This window comes from Oryctolagus cuniculus, chromosome 1, assembly GCF_964237555.1.
Source record: "Oryctolagus cuniculus chromosome 1, mOryCun1.1, whole genome shotgun sequence".
Taxonomy (NCBI): Eukaryota; Metazoa; Chordata; class Mammalia; order Lagomorpha; family Leporidae; genus Oryctolagus; species Oryctolagus cuniculus.
Genome location: NC_091432.1, coordinates 100,687,184 through 100,709,863, shown reverse-complemented (window position 1 = coordinate 100,709,863; position 22,680 = coordinate 100,687,184). Strand labels below are relative to the sequence as shown.

At 41.6% G+C, this 22,680-nt stretch overlaps 1 protein-coding gene across 2 annotated transcripts in view; it reads right to left on the bottom strand.

Annotated features, from left to right (window-relative positions):
• The window catches only part of DDX10 (DEAD-box helicase 10), a 407,034-nt gene that overhangs the window by 106,211 nt on the left and 278,143 nt on the right, over window positions 1-22,680 (bottom strand). Inside the window, exon 18 of one of the 2 annotated variants that reach the window (XM_002708478.5) lies at window positions 9,031-9,665. The exons of the other annotated variant lie outside the window; for it this stretch is intronic. Within the exon in view, the coding sequence (XP_002708524.3) occupies window positions 9,491-9,665 (175 nt within the window). The 3' untranslated portion in view covers window positions 9,031-9,490. Of the gene's footprint in view, window positions 1-9,030; window positions 9,666-22,680 lie in introns of those variants that run through there. 2 annotated transcript variants of the gene reach the window in all.

The window sequence follows — 22,680 nt, the reverse complement described above, 5'->3', positions numbered from 1 at the left end:
TTAGGACAAGCCCCAAAAATAGATCTTGGATATAGCAACTTGGAGGTCACTGGTGACTTCACAAGAGTGGAGTTACAGTAACGAAAAGTTTAATTAGAGTGGCAGAATGAGAGTACTTATGCAATCCAAGTTTCCCATCACAGCTTGATGGCATAACACCCAGAATGCCAGGTTTACTCTCTGTGTTGCAGAAACATCACAGGCAGGTTCTGCAGGGAAGAGTGCTGAAAGACTTCTGCCATGCCAGTGAAGATCAGTGATCACAGGAGCAAAAAGCAGAACAGAAAGAAACAGACACCTGGTGCTGCCTCCCTTCAGTGAAAGCCCTATCACAGCTACATGGCACAAAGGCCCAGAGCAGGAAGGCGGACTTCATGGAAAAGAGCAGGGAGCAACACTAGGATGGTTTACAAAAGGTGAGCACATAGCAATCATGGCAGCTAGAACACGGGTGCCTTGGTTGAATAATTTAAGAGATTTTCATGGTCCTATGTTTTTAAAAGCTTGCAAACACAATTCATTGGTGAAAGAATCGTTTTTTCAACAAATTATAGTGGAAAAATTAGATAACCTGTATCAAAAAAAAGTTCAATCAACACCTTGCATTACATACAAGGATGAACTCAAATAGTGCAAAAATCTGAAGAAAAACCTGAAAACTATAAAACTTTCGTAGAAAATAAAGAAGAAAACCTTTGTGACTTTGGGATAGGTAAAGATTTCTTAGAGAATGATACAAACTGCACAAGCAATAGAGAAAAGTTAATAAATAGAAAATCATCACAATTAAAGTTTCGTTTCCTTCAAATACAATTAGGTGGGACAAGTGTTTGGTGCAGTGGTTGAGACACCACACCCCATAGTGGAATGCCTCATTTCAAGTCCCAGCTCTACCCGATTCCAACTTCCTACTGATATACACTCTGAGAAGCAGCAGCTGATGGCTCAAGTAGTTGAGCTTGTGCTATCAATGTGCAAGACCAGATTCGGTTGCCAGCTCCTGGCTTTGTTCTAGTCTATTCCTGGCTGTGCCAGGCATTTGGGGGAATGAAGCAGTGGATGGGAACTATCTACCTGCCTGCCTGTCTCTGTCTCTTTCTTTTTCTCTGGTTTTCAAATAGATAAAATTATTACTTTGCAAAGTAAATTTAGAAGATTGAAAATCACAAGACAGAAAACAAAACATTTGCAATTCATTGATCTGATGAAAGATGTGTATCCAGACTATCAGAATTCTCAATTCTCAGTCAGAAAAGAAGGAATCAAATAAACAAATGGGCAAAATATTTGAATAGACACTGTATCAAAGATGATATATGGATGCCAAACATATGGTACTTAAAAACTGTCCAAGGGGGTGGCATTTTGATGCAGCAGCTTAACCCACCACCTGTGATGCCAGTATCCCATGTGAGCACCTGGACGAATCCAGGATGTTCCACTTTCTGATCCAGCTCCCTGCTAATGCACCTGGGAAAGCAGTGGAAGATGGTTCAAGTGCTTGGCACCCACGTGGGAGACATGGATGGAGTTCCAGGCTCCTGGCTTTGGCCTAACCCAGACATAGCTGGTGCAAATGGAAGCACCCTGTGTTGCTCTCTCTCCCGTTCTCTGTAACTTTGCCTTTCAAATTAAATGAAATAAATATTTATTAAAAAATACTCAAAATCTTTAGTTATTAGGGAAACACGAGTTAAAATCACGCACCACACTATATACCTCTTAAATCAGCTATGATGAAAAGGCTGATCGTATCAAATGCTGGTGAGAGCATACAGAAGCTGAAACTTCTGATGGGAATGTAATATTGCATAGCCCTTCCATAATATTTCTTTAAAAAATTAAATATACTACTACCATATGAACTATTTATTCCCACTCAAAAGAAATGAAAACAGGACCATACAAAGTTTTGTATAGAAAGGTTCTAGCAACTTTATTTGTAAATGCCAAAAACTGGAAATTTTTTGTCTGTTGGTTCACAGGTAAATAGCTAAAGAAACTGGTATGATCCTTAGGATAAATTACTATTCAGCAGTAAAAAGGGATGAGCTGTTGATATATTTTGCAACATACATCTCAAGATAATTATGCAGAAAGGACTCAGAGAAAAATAAGTACAAATGAGGGTACTTCAGAAATGTTGCAGAAGAGTGGAATTAAAAGATGTTTGTTTTGGTGTAACAGTTTTTTTAAATCCATGCATTTATGGAAAATCTGTATTATGAAACAACCATGCATAAATTCAAAATATGTTTGCATCAAAATATACTTTTGTTTTTCCATGAACTTTTTGAAGTACCCTTGTACTGTATGATATTATATAACATTCTGGAAAATGTAAACAACAGGGACAGAAAAATATCAGTGGTTGGTTAAGAAAGCAGGGAGGCGTGGTGGGGGCTGGAGGTTAGGCAGAAACTACAAAGTGGCATGAGAAAGCTTTTGAGAGTGAGGGATATGTTCAGTGACAGTGGCAATGGTTTCATGGATGTACATCTATGTCAAAACTCTCCAACTTATATGTTTTAAGCATGGGTAGTTTACTGAGTATGAATTATACCTCAATGAACTGTTTTTTAAACAAATTGGGAAGGGAAATTGTGTATAGCAAGGCCATTCTTTTGAGGAGTTAAATACAAAAGGAAAGTGACAGGGACATCAAGGCTTTTGTTTGAAGATGGAAGACATTACAGCATGTTTATCATGGTTGAGAATAACTCTGTAGGGGAGGAGAATAGCAATACTGGAGAGAGAACAACTGCAGAAGTGGTATCCATGACAGGACCAGAGGAGAGGGAAGACAACACACAAGCAAAGAACTTGGCCTTGGACAGGAGCAGGGCAGCTCCACTCCAGAAGCAGAAGGGAAGGCAGAGTGTAAGAAGCCAGATGCAGTGAAGTGGGCTGATGTGGGGTAGCAGCTGGGGGAAGTTATCTTTCGACTGTTGCCATTTTCTCAGTAAAATTCAAAGCAAGGTCATCAGCCAAAGGTGGGGAAGGAGGTTTTGGAAATTTATGATGAAAGGAAGATGAGTGAAATAACTGTCGGAGAGAGTAGGAGGGAGGACCATGCTAGGACAGCAGCACTAAGGCCAATAAAGGACTGTGGTCAGGAATTTGAGAGTGAGACCAGTGTAGATGGTCTTTTCTGCACTCACATCCTGCTGCTGATGTGCTTGGAACGCAGCCCTCTTCCTTCAGGCTTCCTATCTATTAGATGCATCGACATAGCCCCTGTTCCAGCCTCCTCCCTTCCTTCCCTTTATCCTGCTTCAGTTTTCTTCTTAACACTTACCCCTGCCTGACAGCATTTCATGTATGTGTTTACTTGTTATCCATCCTTGCTGTATCTATGGTACCGAGAACAGTCCCTGATACACAGCAGGTGTAGAAGGAACAAAGTCTATGAAGACACCTCCTGTCTTCCCTAAGAACAGAGATCCCCTGTATTTTCACTCTATATCCATGAGCTAGTGTTTCTTCTCTAGTCCCATATATCCTGCTCCACCTTGCTCTGAGGCCTGGGAGCCTATAGATTATACCCACAGACAACTCACATCCACTGTGGGTCATATGGGGCTGATGGAACCACCACCAGTCTAGTTCTCTTAGAGCTCTGGGTCAAGGTATTTATTCTCTTGGCTCTTTCCTATGTCACCTCTGGCTGGTTACATACCTCACTTGAAGGTCACTAAGCATCATTTTCCTTTCAGGCCAGGCTTTGGGAACCAGTCCCTCCCCTAATCCTCCTAGGGCCAGGGTTGGTAACACTTCCATTTCTGGCCCTAGGGTAGATAATCCTTTTGTAATTTCCTTGCGCCCTCTTGTATGTAAATAATCCGTTTATTAACCCCTCTTAGAATGACCCTAACTCATGCATGACATCTGTTTCCTGCCGGGACTCTGATAGAATCCCTATCTATGAGTAATGATTTTAATAACTTTCAGAATTCCATTAGAGCCTCAAAACTCAAATGCAGCATGGGGCCAGCAGCATCTCCCAGAAGCTTGTTAGAAATGCACAGTCTCAGGCTCCATCCCACAGCTAGTAAGAATCAGGGCTTTTAAAAGATCCCCTGAGATTCCTACACGTTAGTCAAAGCACTACTGCATTAGAGTATTCCAAGTCTTACTGACTCTTTGGGGTACAAAAGGCCCTAAGACTCACTCAGACTAGCTCAGATGATGGGGTCCTACACCTCAGGCAGGGAAGGAGACAGATTCACACAGAAGTCTTAGAGGAAGATCCATGAGATGGTTTAGTCTCAAGGCAAGAACAAGGGGATCCCTATGGATGGGAGAGGCCTCAACAACAGGAATCAGAGGGCCTTACCCAGTCAACCCTAATCACCATTCCCCACTCTCCAGGCACTGCTTTAGGACCCGTGGACGACTGAATCCCTTGTCACTTTTTTATGAGTTCTTTTTCACCTTTGTCCAGCTTCTGATTGGAGCTCATTCTGCCCAGCATGTTCTCCTGTGTCTTTCTTATAACCTTTCCATTTGCTTACTACCTAAATTCCTATTTCTAGTAGTAAAAAGGTTATTCACCTAATTCATCCCTGCTTGGGCAGAGCTCTGTGCACCAGTGCCCTGTTCACAGACTAAGGGGCTGGTGCCAATTCCCGATTCAGCAGGCACTAGGTAATACGGTTTAAAACATGTCTGCCCTGGGCTGTCGGATCAGCAGGGGCTCTGGAAGAAAATCACACTATGATTACATGTCTAGTTAAAACAGTCTTAAAAGACAGGAAACCGCGTTTGAAATCTTGGTTGCAGGCTCTTTCCCCTTTACTTGTATCACCAGCTCCCACCCCCACTTTCTATACTTCCCAGGAACATCTGCATCCTCTATCAGCCTCTGACAGTCATAGAGCTGACTTTTCATGTTCAGGGTATTTCAAATGTTGTGTAACAAAATTAATTACATTTAATTAAAGTTATCTATTTTTTATAGCCCCAAACAAATCTAAATGCCATGTTAAGCTTATGAGATGGCAGTCCTCCAAAGGGCTGTGCTGTTGGGTGGATCTATCAGACTTATGTAATTTCAGGGATCATTTTACATGACTGAATCTGATGAATGCCTTTCCAGCTCCAGTTAAGCATCAAGCAAGAATTTGTCTCTGGATCTCAGAGCAAGCAAGTACCTATGTCCTCTGTCCTTTTCGGCATCCCAGCAACAGCCCCCTCACTCAAACAATAATCTTCCTCCTCTTTCTGCCTTTTTTTTTTTTTTTTTTTGACAGGCAGAGTGGACAGTGAGAGAGAGAGACAGAGAGAAAGGTCTTCCTTTGCCGTTGGTTCACCCTCCAATGGCCGCCGCGGCCGGCGCGCTGCGGCCGGCGCACCGCGCTGATCCGATGGCAAAAGCCAGGTGCTTCTCCTGGTCTCCCATGGGGTGCAGGGCCCAAGTACTCGGGCCATCCTCCACTGCACTCCCTGGCCACAGCAGAGAGCTGGCCTGGAAGAGGGACAACCGGGACAGAATCCGGCGCCCCGACTGGGACTAGAACCCGGTGTGCCGGCGCCACAAGGCGGAGGATTAGCCTAGTGAGCCACGGCGCCGGCCTTTGCCTGCTCTTTTTCATGGTGTACTATAATCATGAGTTTGCTTTTCTGTTTTCCCCCACTATGGGATAGCAGAGAAGGGAACTGCTTGTATTTCTCACAAGTACAGAGTGTGGCATATGGTAGTTGCCAAATTTATTAACATTTATGGAACAAATAACTGCTCTTGTGCTCCTGAACATTGATGCATCTTAAAGCCTCTACTAATAACTAGCACATGGTTCCTTCCAGCAGAGTAGGCTAAAGTCACATGGCGGAGCTCAACATCAGTGGGGTATTAAGGATACGCTTTCAAAACAGAAGGAAGGAGGGGGCAGAGTGAATATTTGCTAAACAAAATACAACCTACTTGGGGCCAGTACAGTGGTGTAGTAGGCTAAGCCTCTGCCTGCAGTGCTGGCACAGGGTTCATGTCCCAGCTGCTACTCTTCCAATCCAGCTCTCTGCTTGCATCCTGGGAAAGCACTAGAAGATGGTCCAAGCATTTGGATGGTCCTGCACCACGTAGGAGACCCACAAGAAACTCCCGGCTCCTGGCTTCAGATAGGGTCAGCTCCACCTGTTGCAGCCGTTTGGCGAGTGAACCAACGGATGGAAGACCTTTCTGTCTGTCTCTGTAACTCTGTCTCTAAAATAAATAAAATTTTAAAAAATCATAAAGATAAAAAATATAATCTACCATGTATTGTTACCTGAGGTTTGTATCAGTGCTATTCTGATGTTTTAACTAGTTTTCAAAATCAGCATACTACCAGCCGGCGCTGTGGCACAGTGGGTTAACGCCCTGGCCTAAAGCGCCAGCATCCCAAATGGGCACCAGTTCTAGTCCTGGCTGCTCCTCTTCTGATCCAATTCTCTGCTGTGGCCTGGGAAAGCAGTAGAAGATGGCCCAAGTCCTTGGGACTTGCACCCACGTGGGAGAACGGGAAAAAGCACCTGGCTCCTGGCTTCGGATCACTGCAGCTCCGGCCATTGCGCCCATCTGAGGAGTGAACCAGAGGATGGAAGACCTCTCTCTCTCTGTCTTGACCTCTCTCTCTCTGTCTTGACCTCTCTCTGTAACTCTTTCAAATAGATAAAATAAATCTTAAAAAAATCAGCAAACTACAATCTCCTACAATGTATATATTAATATGGATCCATCCAGTTCTGGGGACAGACTACAACTCAAACTTGTTTAATCAAAAAAAGGAACTTACTGACCCATGACATAACTGGAAAGTCCAAGATTAAATTGAAGCCCAAGGGTCCAAACAAGGCTCTCAGCCTCCTTCTCCACCCCTTCACTCTACTCAGTAAGATGTGTTGATCTTACTCAATCTTTCTGAGCTGACTCCCACTGGCCACAGAAAATGATTGCCAAAGACTTCAGATCTGTCCTCTTTAGTGATTCCTTGAGGGTAAGGAATTTCTCACCCATCTACTGAATCTCACAGAAACAGGCAACCATGGCTGGCCAGATTTGGATCATGATCCCACCCCTGATGTCAGAGTCTATTACCACTGAACATACACAGCAAAATCATACCAGGTAGCCAGAATTAAGTAGGCCTTAATTCACCCAAACAGATATTTGTTACTTTTCTATTAACACTATTGTGATGTTGTAATTAGTTTTCAAACCTCAGCCAACTGAAAGCCCCTACAATGCCTTTATTAGACAGAATCCACTCAATTCCAGGGATAGAATACTCACAACTCAAATGAATTTATGAATGAAAAGCCTTGCAGTGTATTTATTCAATTGATTACATGTAGAGAGAAATAACACTGTCTTAATTCCTTATTTGGGTCAGAAAATATAATCTAAAACTCACAGAATAAATTCAATGGGAAAACTTTTTAAATTCTCTTGCAACTTTCTTTCTTTTGAAAATATTCAAGGCAAAGAGACCCCACATCAGAAATTCTAATTTTAAAATCTTCCTAGTAATCCCTTATTCACCTACTTTCCCTTTCCTCCCCATTATGGCCACTTCATCTAGTCCTCATTTCCATCACTCTGTATCCTTCCTCCCAGAGGTGACAGAGCAATGGGCTACAACAGATCTTTAAGAGTTGTCTTGGTTTATTCATGTCCATCCATTAATTCACTAAGCCAATTATAGATCAGGTACTGTATTTGGCTCTGGGGATATGGAGGATGGATGAAACACATTCCTTTTTCCTCTCCAGAAACTCGCCATGTATCAGGGACAACAGGTTTAGCAGCCAATGTGTAACAAACGGCATAATGAGCAGTGATGGGGGAACAGCTGGGGAGAAATAAGCTCAGACCTACAAGCTGAGAAGAGCACTCTGACCACAGGATTGGGACCAGAAGCAGAGAAACCAGTTAGGAAACCAGGAAACCCTGCTCTGGTCTGGCCAAAGTCTTGATGAGGACACTCTGGCTCCAGGCAGAGGCTGGGAGAACAACAATGGGTGAGAGTCATCACAGAAGAGGCACCAGGTGAACTGGTAGAGTCAAGAGTAGAAAGCGGGAGAAGTGGAAGAGCTGTCTCCCCTTCTGATGGCAGAATGATGTTGGTGTTTCTCATCAGGGTAGTATATACATACAGAGAAACTTCTTAGACACAAACATGGACTTAGCCCAAGCTGTAAGGAGCTGACACCCAGGTATAATGTTAGCTCCCTTGGAGTCATGACTGGCTTCCCTGTTTTTCCCCTATATTGTGCAAAGAGATACAGGAAAAGATCAGAATAGTGAGAGGGTGAGGACATATCCATGATAATATCTTGCCAAAGTTCCGATTTCTCCCTCATATTCTCTTCTTTTAATAAAGAATCTGACAGTTAACTGTAACAAAAAAAAGAGGCCTTGTTGTTGTTTACAGATTTACTTATTTGAAAGTCAGAGTGAGCAAGAGGAAGACACAAAGAGAGAACACAGATTCACTCCCCAAATGGCAGTAATAGGCAGGGTTGGGACAGGCTGAAGGCAAGAGCCAGGAACTCAATCAAGGTCTCTCATGTAAGCAGCAGAGACCTACATACCTGGGTCACCATTCCCTGTTTCCCCAGGTGCATTACCAGGGAGCTGGATAGGAAGTAGTGCTGTTAGGACTTTAACAGGCACTCTGATGTGGGATGTTGGCACGGCAAGTGGGCAGCTTCACCTGCTGCACCAAAAGGCCAGCCCCCAAGGCTTGATTTTTGTTTTTTCACTCATCATTAGGAGCTGAGTCTGGGTGGATCCACGCTACCTGATATACAGAACGCTTGCACAATACGGATAGGCTCCTATGTGCTCAATACGAGATCAGGTTTAGTTACAACATCCTCAGAATCAGGACTTCTATAGATTTTATGAGTGATCGCTAGCATGTCTGCAACTATGTTAATTATTATCTTTGAAAAGGGTAACTTAAAGCTTATGAAAAAACGGTTTATCTCGGGAACATTCCCTTGAGGTGTTCTTGTATTACCAGACACAACAAAAACACTAATGCATTCTTTGATAGGAAATATGTTTATTATTGATGGTCTCAATTCAAAAATACACATTTTTTCTCAGGACTGGTCCATCATACTGTCTCTTTGGAAATATTAAATACAACAAAATTACTAACAGTTTTGCTTAAAAATAACATAGAAACTTATGTATAGTAGGTAAGAAAGGAATTTCTAACAATAAAACAAGGACTTCAGAAATCGCCAGCAAAGCAAAGGCAGCATTTCCCATGACAAGAGGTAGAAGCCCAGGACAGAACCAACAGAGCACATGCTGGACAACGGGATCCGTGGCAGCACGAAGCATGGCCTGTGAAAGAGACTCAGATCCGACTGCTTCTTCCTGGACGAAGTGTCCTTTAGGAATGAAACATGCCATATCTATTTGCCTAAAAGTCAACTGTTTCTCTTGGCCACAGAATCATGACCAGAGATCTCAAGGAGAAGACAAGGCGGGAAGTAGTTAGTTTTGACTTTTGAGCAGATGTAACACCAGTTCTTCATCCTCTGCTAAAGACAGGCCCGTATCCAAAGGTTCCAGGGTTTCCCACTTGGCCTTTTTTCTATTGCGACTTGTTGGTCCCTCGTCTTCCACTTTGCTGCTCCTTTTCTTCATTCCCTGCTTCTTCTTGGTATCACTGGTGGGAACAAATCCAATGATTTACTTTTACACATAATAAACTTATTAGTATGAAGTCAAACATTTAAAATAGGACAAAGTTACCAGAAACAGATAGTTGGTAAAGTGATATTATTATTCAAGATGGGAAAAAATCCACATCATCTATCATAAGTTCTTTCTCATCAGTGGATGTGGAGAGAGGGCCTGTTGTACAGCAGGAACATGCAAAATACTTTGTATGCATCATGTTTTCCAATCCTTGCAAGAATTCTAGGAAGCTATGGATACGTTATCTACACTTTAAAGCCACTGAGATGCCCCTTAGGTATGTATGATCCTAATCTATGCTTCTCCTGTCACATGTAACCATTCCATTTAAAGTTAAGTAATCCATCAGGTAGTAGTCTGTGGGCTAACAGATACTGATTCTAGTATCTGTTGCATTAGGTTGTGATACATCATGAGTAAAATAAAACCTGAAATGCTACATTACAAATGATTGGAGACAACTAATTTTCCCCATTTAAATATCTATATCTCAGATGGACACACACACAAATCTTAAAACAAACATTGTTACACATGTATTCCACACATGCCTAAGACACAGACCACAAAAACAAAGCCAATTTCTGAAAGTAGAAAACACTCAATGCACTAAAAATAAAAGAAAAACAACATTCTCAAAGCATTTTGATAACCCTCATGTTCAAATATGACTCAATAATAAGATATAATGTTAAAAACAGAAACTCGGCCGGCGCCGCGGCTCACAAGGCTAATCCTCCGCCTAGTGGCGCCGGCACACCGGGTTCTAGTCCCAGTCAGGGCGCCGGATTCTGTCCCGGTTGCCCCTCTTCCAGGCCAGCTCTCTGCTGTGGCCAGGGAGTGCAGTGGAGGATGGCCCAGGTGCTTGGGCCCTGCACCCCATGGGAGACCAGGAAAAGCACCTGGCTCCTGGCTCCTGCCATCGGATCAGCGTGGTGCGCCGGCCGCGGTGGCCATTGGAGGGTGAACCAATGGCAAAGGAAGACCTTTCTCTCTGTCTCTCTCTCTCACTGTCCACTCTGCCTGTTAAAAAAAAAAAACAAAAAAAAACCCAGAAACTCAAATAACAATGGCAGTAGCGACCATGCACTGAGTGCGGCACTAAGACATATGCTTTAACATGGATGACATCATTTATCTTCATGAAAAATCTTGAGTATGGAGAGCATTAGCCTTATTCTGAGGTTAACAGATTTTAAATGATTGGATCCAGATTACCCACATGGGACTCAAACCCAGATCTGAACAACTCTGAATCCAGTCCCAAAAGTAGTCTATCAAAAGCAATTAGAGTTGACTCACTTCACTCAACATTTGGGTGATTACAACTTAAAGAATCAACTGTGAAAACAATATTGATTTGGCATCAATAGTCAGAACTTAACCCATCAATTAATATTTCTAAGTCTCCATTTTTCTTTCTTTTGTTTTAAATAAAGATGGGTATTATATAATTAGAATTACTGTGAGAATTAAATAAAATTTATAAATGAGAGAACACAGTAGTAAGCAACATGCTGGTTTACTTTCTTCCTATAAACCACTCCCTTTTAAACAAATTCTCCCATTGACTGTATGATGGTACTTCAAAAAATTTGTGGGACAGGGAATTAAAAAGTTTATTTTAGAGCAAAACATTTTTTAGATCCATATATATAGGAGCCTTCAACATAACCATAGAAAATACATACTATCAAAAACCCATGAATGGATTTTGAAGTATTTTTATGCCAAAAGAAACTTTCTTAGGATTTACTTATTTATGGAGAGTCAGAATTACAGAGAGACAGTAGGAGAGACAGAGAGAAGTCCTCCACCTGTTGGATCATTGCCCAGTTGACAGCAAAGGGCAGGGCTGGGCCAGGCCAAAGCCAAAAGCCAGGAGCTTCCTTGAGGGCAGAGCCCCAAGCATTTTGGCCCATCCTCCACTGCTTTTCTCAGGTCATTAGCAGGGAGGTGGATCAGAAGTAGAGCAGCCAGGACATGAACCAGTGCCCATATGGGATGCCAGTGTCACAGGTGGTGGATTTGCATGTTATGCCACAACACTGGCTCCCAAAAAAACTTTTAAATTCCATTTTTTTAAAGATTTATTTATATTTTTGAAAGAGAGAGAGAGAAAGAGAAAGTCTTCCATCCACTGATTCACTCCCCAAATGGCTGCAACTGCCGGAGCTAGGCCAATCCCAGTTTCTTCCAGGAGCCTGGAGCTTCTTCCAGGTCTCCCACATGGGTGCTGGGGCCCAGGGAGTTGGGCCATCTTATGCTGCTTTCTCAGACCATAACAGAGACCTGGATCAAAAGTAGAGCAGCTGGGACTGGAACAGGTGCCCACATGGGATGCTGGCACTGTAGGTGGCAGCTTTACCTGCTATGCCACAGCACCAGCCCCCTAAATTCCACTTTTCCATGACCTTTTTTGAAGTACCTTCATATAGTAATCAGCAACAGTAACAAAACGTCAAAGAAATACTACATTTATCCCAGACAAATAGTGTATTTCAAAAGAGAACTGCTCAAGTTACAAAGAATTCTATTCTGTTTCAGAAGGTAGCCTAGATATAGGAGTGGATGTGCCCAATCAGCAGAGCCAGTTGGGACCAGCTTGAAGCAAAACTGTAAATAATTCCCCAGTTTACCTCCCAGAAGCACCCATAGCTCTGACTCAGCCATTCTCTTTCACTATTGCTGGAAAAACAAGCTAGACAGTATCATGAGGTTATTTTAAGCCACAAATAACTGAATTTAAAAGGGCTCCTGGAGAGATGAACAAGAAACAGTTGCCTATGAAGGAAATTCGGTCAGCAAAGAATTTAAGTAACTCTTAATGAAAAGAGGCTTTAAAAGACACATGCATCAAGTCCTAATCTGCTTATGAGTATGGCCAGTCCTGTGCCAATTCCATGGGGCTGCAGTGCTATGATTTAATTGGTACAAGGTGATACGGGGTTTTTGCCTGCCTGTGAATCAAGGGCATCTCAGAGCAGCTCATCAGAACCAGCCTAATTAGTGGACTTTACTAATGCTTCTTTTGTTAATGTGCTCTACAGGAAATAGGTGGTTCAGATAAAAGGAAGATGGAAAATTAATGGAACCCAAATATTTCAGAATTAGCAGCTTTGCTGCTTTATTAATCAGTTCAAATTCTAGAAAGGCATTCATTCAAGGCATATATTCTATGACAATTAAGTGGTAATCTGTGCAGCCAATTAACTATTAAATAATAGTATAGGTCCTCTATGAGTGATATACGAAAAAAGAGGATGATGTAATTAATCTAGAAAGCAGTAAGCAGAAAGCAAAATATGGCTGCATTCTGCTCTCTTCAGAAAAGGCCTGTTCCAAATGCTGTGGCACTAGAGGCCTCCATTATACTCATCCCCTAATGAATTAGGGAGAGGGGTTCTGACCCCCATCTAGTTAATACTCAACAGTAGTTTCCTGGATCCAAGCAAAGATAAGGACTTCTTTATGACTGACTAATAGCCTAATGTATATGATGGTTAATTCTAGTCTCTTGGTTCTTTAATTATTTGCTACAACTTCAGGGATAGGTTCTTGCACCTTTCATTCAAGAGTTCTAGTAGGTACGCACGGCAGCATGACATTGGTGCAGTTGACTGAAAAGATGGGGAAACATTCTGAAGACGGTGCCTGGTGAGCTAAAGGTAGTACTTTTGTGGGACTTAAGGGGCTGAACTGTTTCCACATTCTTCAAATGTGTTAAACAAAGCCTCAAAAGGACCACATTCCTGCTCAGCATTCAGAGTACAACATATTCATTCAAAAAGCATACCTTAAAAAGTAAAAGCATGGGGGCCGGCACTGTGGCCTGAAGCACCGGCATCCCATATGGGCGCCTGTTCGAGAACCGGCTGCTCCACTTCAGATCCAGCTCTCTGCTATGGCCTGGGAAAGCAGTAGAAGATGGCCCAAGTCCTTGGCCCCTGCACCCACGTGGGAGACCCTTTGAAGAAGCTCCTGGCTCCCGGCTCCTGGCTTCAGATCTGCGCAGCTCCAGCCGTTGCAGCCAATTGGGGAGTGAACCAGAGGATGGAAGACTTCTGCTCTCTCTCTCTCCCTTTCCTCTCTCTGTGTAACTCTGACTTTCAAATAAATAAATAAATCTTTAAAAAAAAGTAAAACATGGCTCATCTTAGAGCATTAAAAGCCCCATCACTGCTATAAAAACAAACTGAAAGAATTCAGAGCTACTAATCTTTCAAAAATCCAAATCATAAAGAGATTTAATTAGCAATGGTTGGTGTGTCATTTCAAGAACTGATCACACAACTAGGTACAAAGAAAGATCTCACCATGAAATATGTAATGTTAACTGATGACAGGAAAATTCTATTTTGATGATTTTCAAATTTGAGTCGATTGTGAATTCTCTAAACCCCCATAATTCTCCTAGAAATTGAGTTTTTTTTTCAATAGGTTTGAATTCCTGATTTCAACATTTTTTAAGGTGTTTATTATAATTACCCAGCCTCCCAGAATATTAGTGACCTCTGGGTTAAAGTCATGAGAAACTAAGGCAGGGGAAGAAAACCTCAAGTTAGCACACAAGGGTCAGCCTTCCTCCTTTTCTCTCACTCAAGCACTGCTCTTACTCCTGAGATCTGAGACATTTCTGCAGTACTCCCACCATAATCTGCTGTGAATGTGGCATCTCTCTCCTGCTGGGTCTTCCCTTGCCCTTTAAGTCCTAGCTCTAATTCCTCATCTCTCATGAAAAGTAGTCAACAGAGGCTAGCGATGTGGCATAGTAGGTTAAGCCTCCACCTGCAGCACCTGCACCTCATATGGGTGCCAGTTCAGTTCACAACCTGGCTGCTCTACTTCCACTTTAGCTCCCTGCTAATGGATTGGGAAGGCAGTGGAAGGTGGCCCAAGTGCTTGGGCCCCTGCACCCACGTGGGAGACCAGGAAGTTCCTGATTCCTGGTTTCAGCCTGTCCTAGCCCCAGCTGTTGGGATCATCTGGGGAACGAAACAGTGGATGGAAGACCTCTCTCTCTCTCTGTCTCTCCCTCTAGTAACTCAGCCTCTGAATAAATTAAAAAAAAAAAAAATCAATAATCCCCCTATTGAAAGTAGGCTATTTGCTCTGAATTCGTACAGCTTGAATCACTTATTCATTCATTTTGCACTCAGCATTGCTACTCCCCGATACTAGTGAATTTTTTTTACCTGTATGCATGTTAATTCCAAAGAGGGAGAGTAATTAACATAAATGTTCAGGAGGGCAATCTGCCCATACCTTTCAAAAGTCTTTAAAGTGTGCATGTCCAGCAATTTGTCTTTTGAGAATTTATTCCAAGGAAATAATCTTAGGGATATGTTCAAAGATTTAATAACAAGAATATTTAAAGCAAAGCTATTTTAATTTAACAGAGTTGGAAACACCAAAGTACAACCATAAAGGATTGAATTACAAAGTTAGAAAGAAGACACTATACAGCAATTAAAAATATTGTTGCAGGAATATTTATGGACACTGAAGCTGTAACAATACAAAATGAGAGTACATCTCTGTTTCCCAAAAAGTCTGTGTAGGAATGGCTGTCCAGAAAAAGATTTGGAAGACTTCTAAAATTTTCTTTTTGCTGTTATGTATATTCTGATGTTTCTACAACCATGCTGTATTATTCCTTGCAATAAAAAAAGAAATAAAATTTGAAATTTTGGGCAGCTTGGCATATGTGAATTATTCTTTGTAATCCCAAGAACTCAGAATAATACAGAGCAAGTGCGCTGCTACAAAATCTTTGTTCTTGTTGATGACCCAATCTCAAACTTCGAGTTCCTGAGTCAATAGATGTATAAGGAAAGGTGAGAGTCTTCTTGGGTCAGGATTTGATTACGGTCATGAATTATTTTATTTGAAAACAAACTTCCTATTATATGCCACAAACTAGGTAGAATGATTTCTTTGTTTTGGGCTACAGTTATATTAACTGAGCCTTTTAAATGCTTGACACTTCAGAGGTTTGTATGGAATGAAAATTATACCTATTCCTTAATTGAAAAAAGGAAGCCAGAGCCATTATTCTAGATTTGCAAACAGTGCTCCTCGGACCACATGGGAGTTACTGGTGGCCGAACTTTTCAGTTTTACATATCAGGCTTCTTAGGAAGTTCTTCAATAATAATTTCCATGCCTACTCTCCCCTCAGGAAAACAAAACAAAACAACAAACTAAGAACTGGTCTTAAATGAAGGTTCTTAATTAAATATCATTTACAAAAAGTTAAAAAAAACTGAATTCTGTGTGTGATTTTATCTCATATTACATGTTTATTAAAGAGTCTGTTGAATATATAAAAAAAGAAATATCATTTACAAAGTCTTAATGTCCCCTGTGAAACATGTCTTCTTCCAACCAGTAACAGCAGTTGTCTTTGAAAAGCACAACTTGGCTCTCATCATTCTTCATAAAAATTTTAGCAACTGCCAAGAAAACTATTTAGTTTAATGTCTAAGGAATCACATGATCTGGTATAAGCCATCCTCTGTGACCTATCTGACATTATACCCTTGTAAAACACCCCATTCTTTGGGCCTTTTATTCACTGAACATGCTGCCCTAAATTCTCAATTTATCTTGTGAATATCTGGGATTCTTTTTTCCAATTAAGTCAAGTCTCCCTATCTTTTTTTTTTTTTAAGAAGATGAACAATTTGATTTATTTTTTTAATTTTTTAATTTTTGACAGGCAGAGTGGACAGTGAGAGAGAGAGAGAGAGAGAGAGAGAGAGAGAGAAAGGTCTTCCTTTTGCCGTTGGTTCACTCTCCAATGGCCGCCGCGGCTGGCACGCTGCGGCCATCGTGCTGATCTGAAGCCAGGAGCCAGGTGCTTCTCCTGGTCTCCCATGCGGGTGCAGGGCCCAAGCACTTGGGCCATCCTCCACTGCACTCCCGGGCCACAGCAGAGAGCTGGCCTGGAAGAGGGGCAACCGGGACAGAATCTGGCACCCCGACCGGGACTAGAACCGCAAGGCGGAGGATTAGCCTATTGAGCCACGGCGCCGGCCAAGTCTCCCTATCTTTCAAAGTCCAGTTCCAGTATGACCTCCTTCCTAAACATGCCACCCTATGTGTGTCCATGCCTCTCCTCTGGCATGCATTCTGTGTGGCAATACAGGAGTTTTATGTAGTAGATCTCCTTCCTTGTGCTTACTAAGCTGTTAGTTTCAAGGTCTGGGGTTCAATAAAGAAGTCATTTAATAAAGTTCCACTCTTTTGAGTGGTAGAAATCATAACTGTTGGGATTTTTCAAACCCACAAGTATCACCACTACTTGGATGGGAGAGCAACATTTCTGTAAGCTTTTCTTATAATTTAACTTCCAGTAATGTTACAGAGGAGAGCACTATGTGTGGTAGCACAGCCAGAGCACTCAGTCAAGAGTGTATGTGTGCCGGTCCTATCTGCTCTGTTTCTAAAACCACGAATTCTTCATGTTCTAAAACTTGGCTTTGTATGTTTTCAAAATTATATGCCTTAAAAAATGCCTAAAATTCTCTCTAGACTTCTCTCCTGACCACTAGATCAGCATATTCTTACCAGTTCCCAGTTACCTTCTACTTGTACCTCAAATTAAACATGCTCCTAACTACTACATGTTGTCCCTATTCAGTTCTTCCTCTTCCATCTACCTTCTGAGTGAAGAGTACTAGCCCCACTAACAACCTGGAAGTCACTTGAACCACTTTCTCCTTCCCATGCTCAATTTAATCAATCATGTTTTCACTAAGGCCTCTGCAACTGTCTTATTTTACACTTTTTCATTCCATCACCTTACTTCACCTGACTGAGACCTGAGAAGCCTTCCCTGATCATCTTACTGTTTCTAGTTCTGTGTTTCATTAAACCATCTGAAATGTTACACCATAGTCATCGATCGACTGGCTTACTTGCCTCCACCATTAGAAATTTAAGTTCTTTGAAGACAAAAACTTTGCCTTCTTATATGCAGTCACACTGCCTTGGTAGTCAGCAGCTCAGTTTATATTTCTTGAGTAAATTAATAAACCACTGAGTTGAGCTTCTATACTGTTAATTATCTAACTGGCCCATCCTATGTCATATCTAAAACTGCATTCATATCTTTTTTCTGTGACATAGGTGATTCATTTTAAGTCATTATGTAAGTGGATTATTAAATCTGTGCTGCACTACTTTTCCCAAATAGTGTATCATTAATTCCAAAGAAACCTAAGAGATCAAAGGGTGAAAATAAAACATCAAGGGCAAAAGAAATGCAATCCTGTAAAAAAGTACCCTGTAACCTCAGACTCAGAATGAGGAATAATGCAATCCTTAACATTATAAAATGAACATAATTTGACATTTCAATTTTTAAAAAATGAGTAATTTTTATTCTCTTTGCAATAAAATATATTATCCTTTTTAAAATGACATTAAAATCTTAATCTTTTTTCCAGAGTTTTCTCTTTATTATTATTATTATTTTAAATCTTGAATGAAGTATTGACAAAGACACTCTCTTTTTGACCAAATTTGAGTCAGAATCTTGTGATTCCTCTATCCAAATGGGCTCTATCTTTAGTCCAGTGGTCTGCCCACTTAGTCCAGTTTTAGCAAGAATCCCATTGAGTCAGTTTAGTGAAAATCTCCCACCTTTTACATTAGTCAGCTTTTTTGTCATAATGACAAAATAGTCAAGGCAGCCTAACTTAAGGTTTATTTTGGATCACAGTTTCATAGGTACTTGAGCCCCAGTGGTTCAGGCTCCGGTGATGGTGTCTTGTCTGGCTGCTCAAAGGTGGCACAGAGAGTGGGTGTCTCTCTCTATGTATGTTCTTTCAGAAAGTCACCAAGATTCATTCATAGGGCTCCACCTCAACATGCGAAGAATGTATCCCTTTTTTTCCTCTCCTTGATTAATGATGAAACAGTTGTTTTAAAAATTAGCAATTCAATTACTGTTATTAAATGCCTACATAAAAATTCTCATTTAGATAACGGCTTTTGGACTTGGACCTTTATTGAATAAACCCTAGCAACCACCCTAAACTGGAAAAGCTGCTGAACTTCATGCAGTGTCAGTCTTCCAATCTGTAGAATGCAATTAATATCTACCATATGAAAAGATGAAGTAAGTGATATATGCATAGTAAATGCTTTACAAATATTAATTATCACTGCTCCAGTTCCCCATAATGGGAAAGATATCCAGTCTCTGTTAAAATTGTATTATACTGGATTTTTTTTTTTTCAAAAAATTATAAGGTATAAGGCTTTAATTTAAGATGTGTTGTGTTCCAAAAACTTTTAAGTCTGTTGTTAAGGTACTACATACTATTTCATTTAAACAAGTTTTATAAATAACAAATGAGGCTAAGGCTACTGAGTAAACATAATCCAAGAACAGAATTATAAATCCTAACCATCAAAACCCAATTTTTTGTTGCTGATCACCAAAAACTGTCATTTGGAAACACAAATGAAGAGAACGTCTAGGGAGCTGAGACAGTCAGGAAGGGATATTGGGCAGGACAAGACTCTGGTAGGATAAATCTAGGACAAAAATTATAGGAGGAGAGAGGGGTCCTGGGTCTCTGGTGGGTCAAGGTTCTCAGAAAGAAAGAAGAGGCTTTGATGCTTTTATTTAATTAAGCGTATTATAATTAGCTCTACTTCAGATAAGAAGCTTTCACTTTGAAAGGGTGGGAAGACAGCTCCTCAAAAGGGAGCTCTGTTCATGAGGAAGGGCTAGGATATGCTAGAAGTTCATGTTCAACGAAAAAGAAATTAACCAAATTCTGAAAAAACAAATCATACTCTTATGGTCTATTGTATTTTAAAAGTTAAAAACAATTTTCTTTAAGCTACAAAATATCCATAAGATAGCTAAAATCCAAGCACAAAATACACAGTGACATGCATAAAATATACACACAAATAGCTAAAACCCAGGGCCGGCGCTGTGGTGCAGCAGGTTAAAGCCCTGGCCTGAAGTGCCAGCATCCCATATGGGCTCTGATTCTAGTCCCAGCTGCTCCAATTCCGATCCAGCTCTCTGCTGTGGCCTGGGAAAGCAGTGGAAGATGGCCCAGGTGCTTGGGCCCCTGCACCCGCATAAGAGGCCAGGAGGAAACGCTTGCCTCCTGGCTTCGGATCAGCACAGCTCCGGCTGTTGCAGCCATCTGGGGAGTGAACCAGCGGGTGGAAGACCTCTCTCTCTGTCTCTACCTCTCTCTGTAACTGTCTTTTAAATAAATAAATAAAATAAATCTTTTTAAAAAATAGCTAAAATCCAATGCACTGACAACACAACATGCTAGTGAAGTTATGGAGCAACAACACGTCTCTCATTTATTGCCTGCAGGCATGCAAAATGATACAGATACTTGGGAAGACAATCTGGGAATTTTTTTTTAAAAATCAAACATACTCTGATGATACAACCCAGCAATCACATCCCTGGGTGGTTATTCAAAGGGGCTGAAAATTTATTATCACACAAAAACCTGCACAAGAATATTTATATCATCCTCATTCATAATTGCCAAAACTTAGAAGCCACCAAGATGTCATTCAATAGATGAATGGACAAACTGTGACACATCCATGCAGTAGAATATTATTTGGTAATTAAAAAAAAAAAAGAGCTATCAAGCCACAAAAGATAAGGAGGATCCTTGAAAGCATACTGCTCAAGGAAAGAAGCCAGTCTAAAAAAGATACTTTTAATAATTGTATGATTCCAACTATATGTTATTTTAGAAAGCCAAAACTATAGGTGCAGTAAGCAGACCAGCAAATGCCAGGGGTTCAGAGAGAGGGATGAATAGGTGGAGTATAAAATTTTCAGGGCAGTGAAACTATTCTGTATGTTACTTGACAGTGTATACGCATGTCACTGTGTATTTGTCAAAACCCTCAGGGCCGGCGCCGCGGCTCACTAGGCTAATCCTCCGCCTTGCGGCGCCGGCACACCGGGTTCTAGTCCCGGTCGGGGCGCCGGATTCTGTCCCGGTTGCCCCTCTTCCAGGCCAGCCCTCTGCTGTGGCCCGGGAGTGCAGTGGAGGATGGCCCAGGTGCTTGGGCCCTGCACCCCATGGGAGACCAGGAAAAGCACCTGGCTCCTGGCTCCTGCCATCGGATCAGCGTGGTGTGCCAGCCACAGCGCGCCGGCCGCGGCGGCCATTGGAGGGTGAACCAACGGCAAAGGAAGACCTTTCTCTCTGTCTCTCTCTCTCACTGTCCACTCTGCCTGTCAAAAAAAAAAAAAAAAAAAACCCTCAGGATATATATCACAAAGAGCAAACTGTAATGTAAACTGTATATTTATTATCATCAATTTTAACAAATATACCACTTTCCAATATAAGTTATTAATAACAGAGAAAACAGCCAGGGTGGTAAGGAGAGACACAGAAACTCTATCTCTCTCTCTCTCTCTTTTTTTTTTTTTTTTTTTTTTTTTGACAGGCAGAGTAGACAGTGAGACAGTGAGACAGAGAGAAAGGTCTTCCTTTGCCGTTGGTTCACCCTCCAATGGCCGCCACGGCCGGCGCGCTGTGGCTGGCACACCACGCTGATCCGATGGCAGGAGCCAGGTACTTATCCTGGTCTCCCATGGGGTGCAGGGCCCAAGCACTTGGGCCACCCTCCACTGCACTCCCTGGCCACAGCAGAGAGCTGGCCTGGAAGAGGGGCAACCGGGACAGAATCCGGCGCCCTGACCGGGACTAGAACCCGGTGTGCCAGCGCCGCAAGGCGGAGGATTAGCCTAGTGAGCCGCGGCGCCGGCCTAGAAACTCTGTATCTCATTCAGTTTTTACTGTGAAGATTAAAGTAAACTTCCAAAAAGAAAAAAAAGTACATTCAAAAACTGCATAACTCAAAAGGGTTAATACACCAACTGATACATAGTGAAATTATTTAAGCACAGAAACACATTAGAATTTTCTTATTTCCAAAATTACATGCTACTTTTACAGATAACCTGAAGCACCTTTCCAGCCTTCCTTTGGAGCACTAAGACCATCAACTTCACTTTCCTGTTCCTGTGAACTTCATCAGGACATCCGCCTTTCTAATGAGTTGTTACTTTACGACTTTATGAACTAGAATAGCAGATGTTTCTCACATACATCACCTTCCATGAAGCCAGTATCAGACAGGACATACGGTGGAAGGATGACGGAATGAAAAGAGGCAGGGAGTCTCCATTACTGGCAGGAATATGTGTGATTGCATAGTCAGGATCAAGCTACTTACAATGAATATTTAAATTTTAATAAGTGTTCTAAAACCTCATGATTAGAATAGGATGAATTATAGGATGAATTATTCTTTCCTTACTTAAGGAGAAGGCTTTCAATAATCTGTAGATCTCTCCTTAGAGAGGGTTTCCCTAACCACCTCCAGTAAAGCAAACTCCCAACTCCTTCCTGACCAAAGTTACAGCTTTGGAGGCCTTTATCACCACCTCTTTTCTACTTCTTGTTTATGTCTTTGTGCTGTGTCTCCCTCCTGGGAGTGTCAGCTCCATGAAGGCTGAGATCCAGTCTCTTTTGACTGCTCTCTGGTGGGCACAGAGCAGGCTTTCAGTTCATTGAATGCCTAAATAAGCAGAATGTTGAAGAAGGGCAGCAGTCAGGTATGGGCATTTCCCACACTCCAATTCGGTAGTATTCTCTTCAGCAAATGGAAGGAAAACCCAGATGTTGCGTGACTTTTTCCCCCCTTACTACATCATTCTTTTCAACCCATGCAGTGGTAACTTTTTTGCAGAGTGTTTTGAATATAGTACCTGGCACAATGTGTACCTAGGGTTTAATGAAATGATTTTGATGAGCAAAATTATGAGAAATAAGTATCTCAAAAGAGATTAAATTTTTCTCTTATCAATATACTCATTTAAAAACTTCTACCTCCATTACACTTTTAGTAGTTAAATGATTACTATACATCAATAGCTCCATTTTGTGCCATATTTTGTT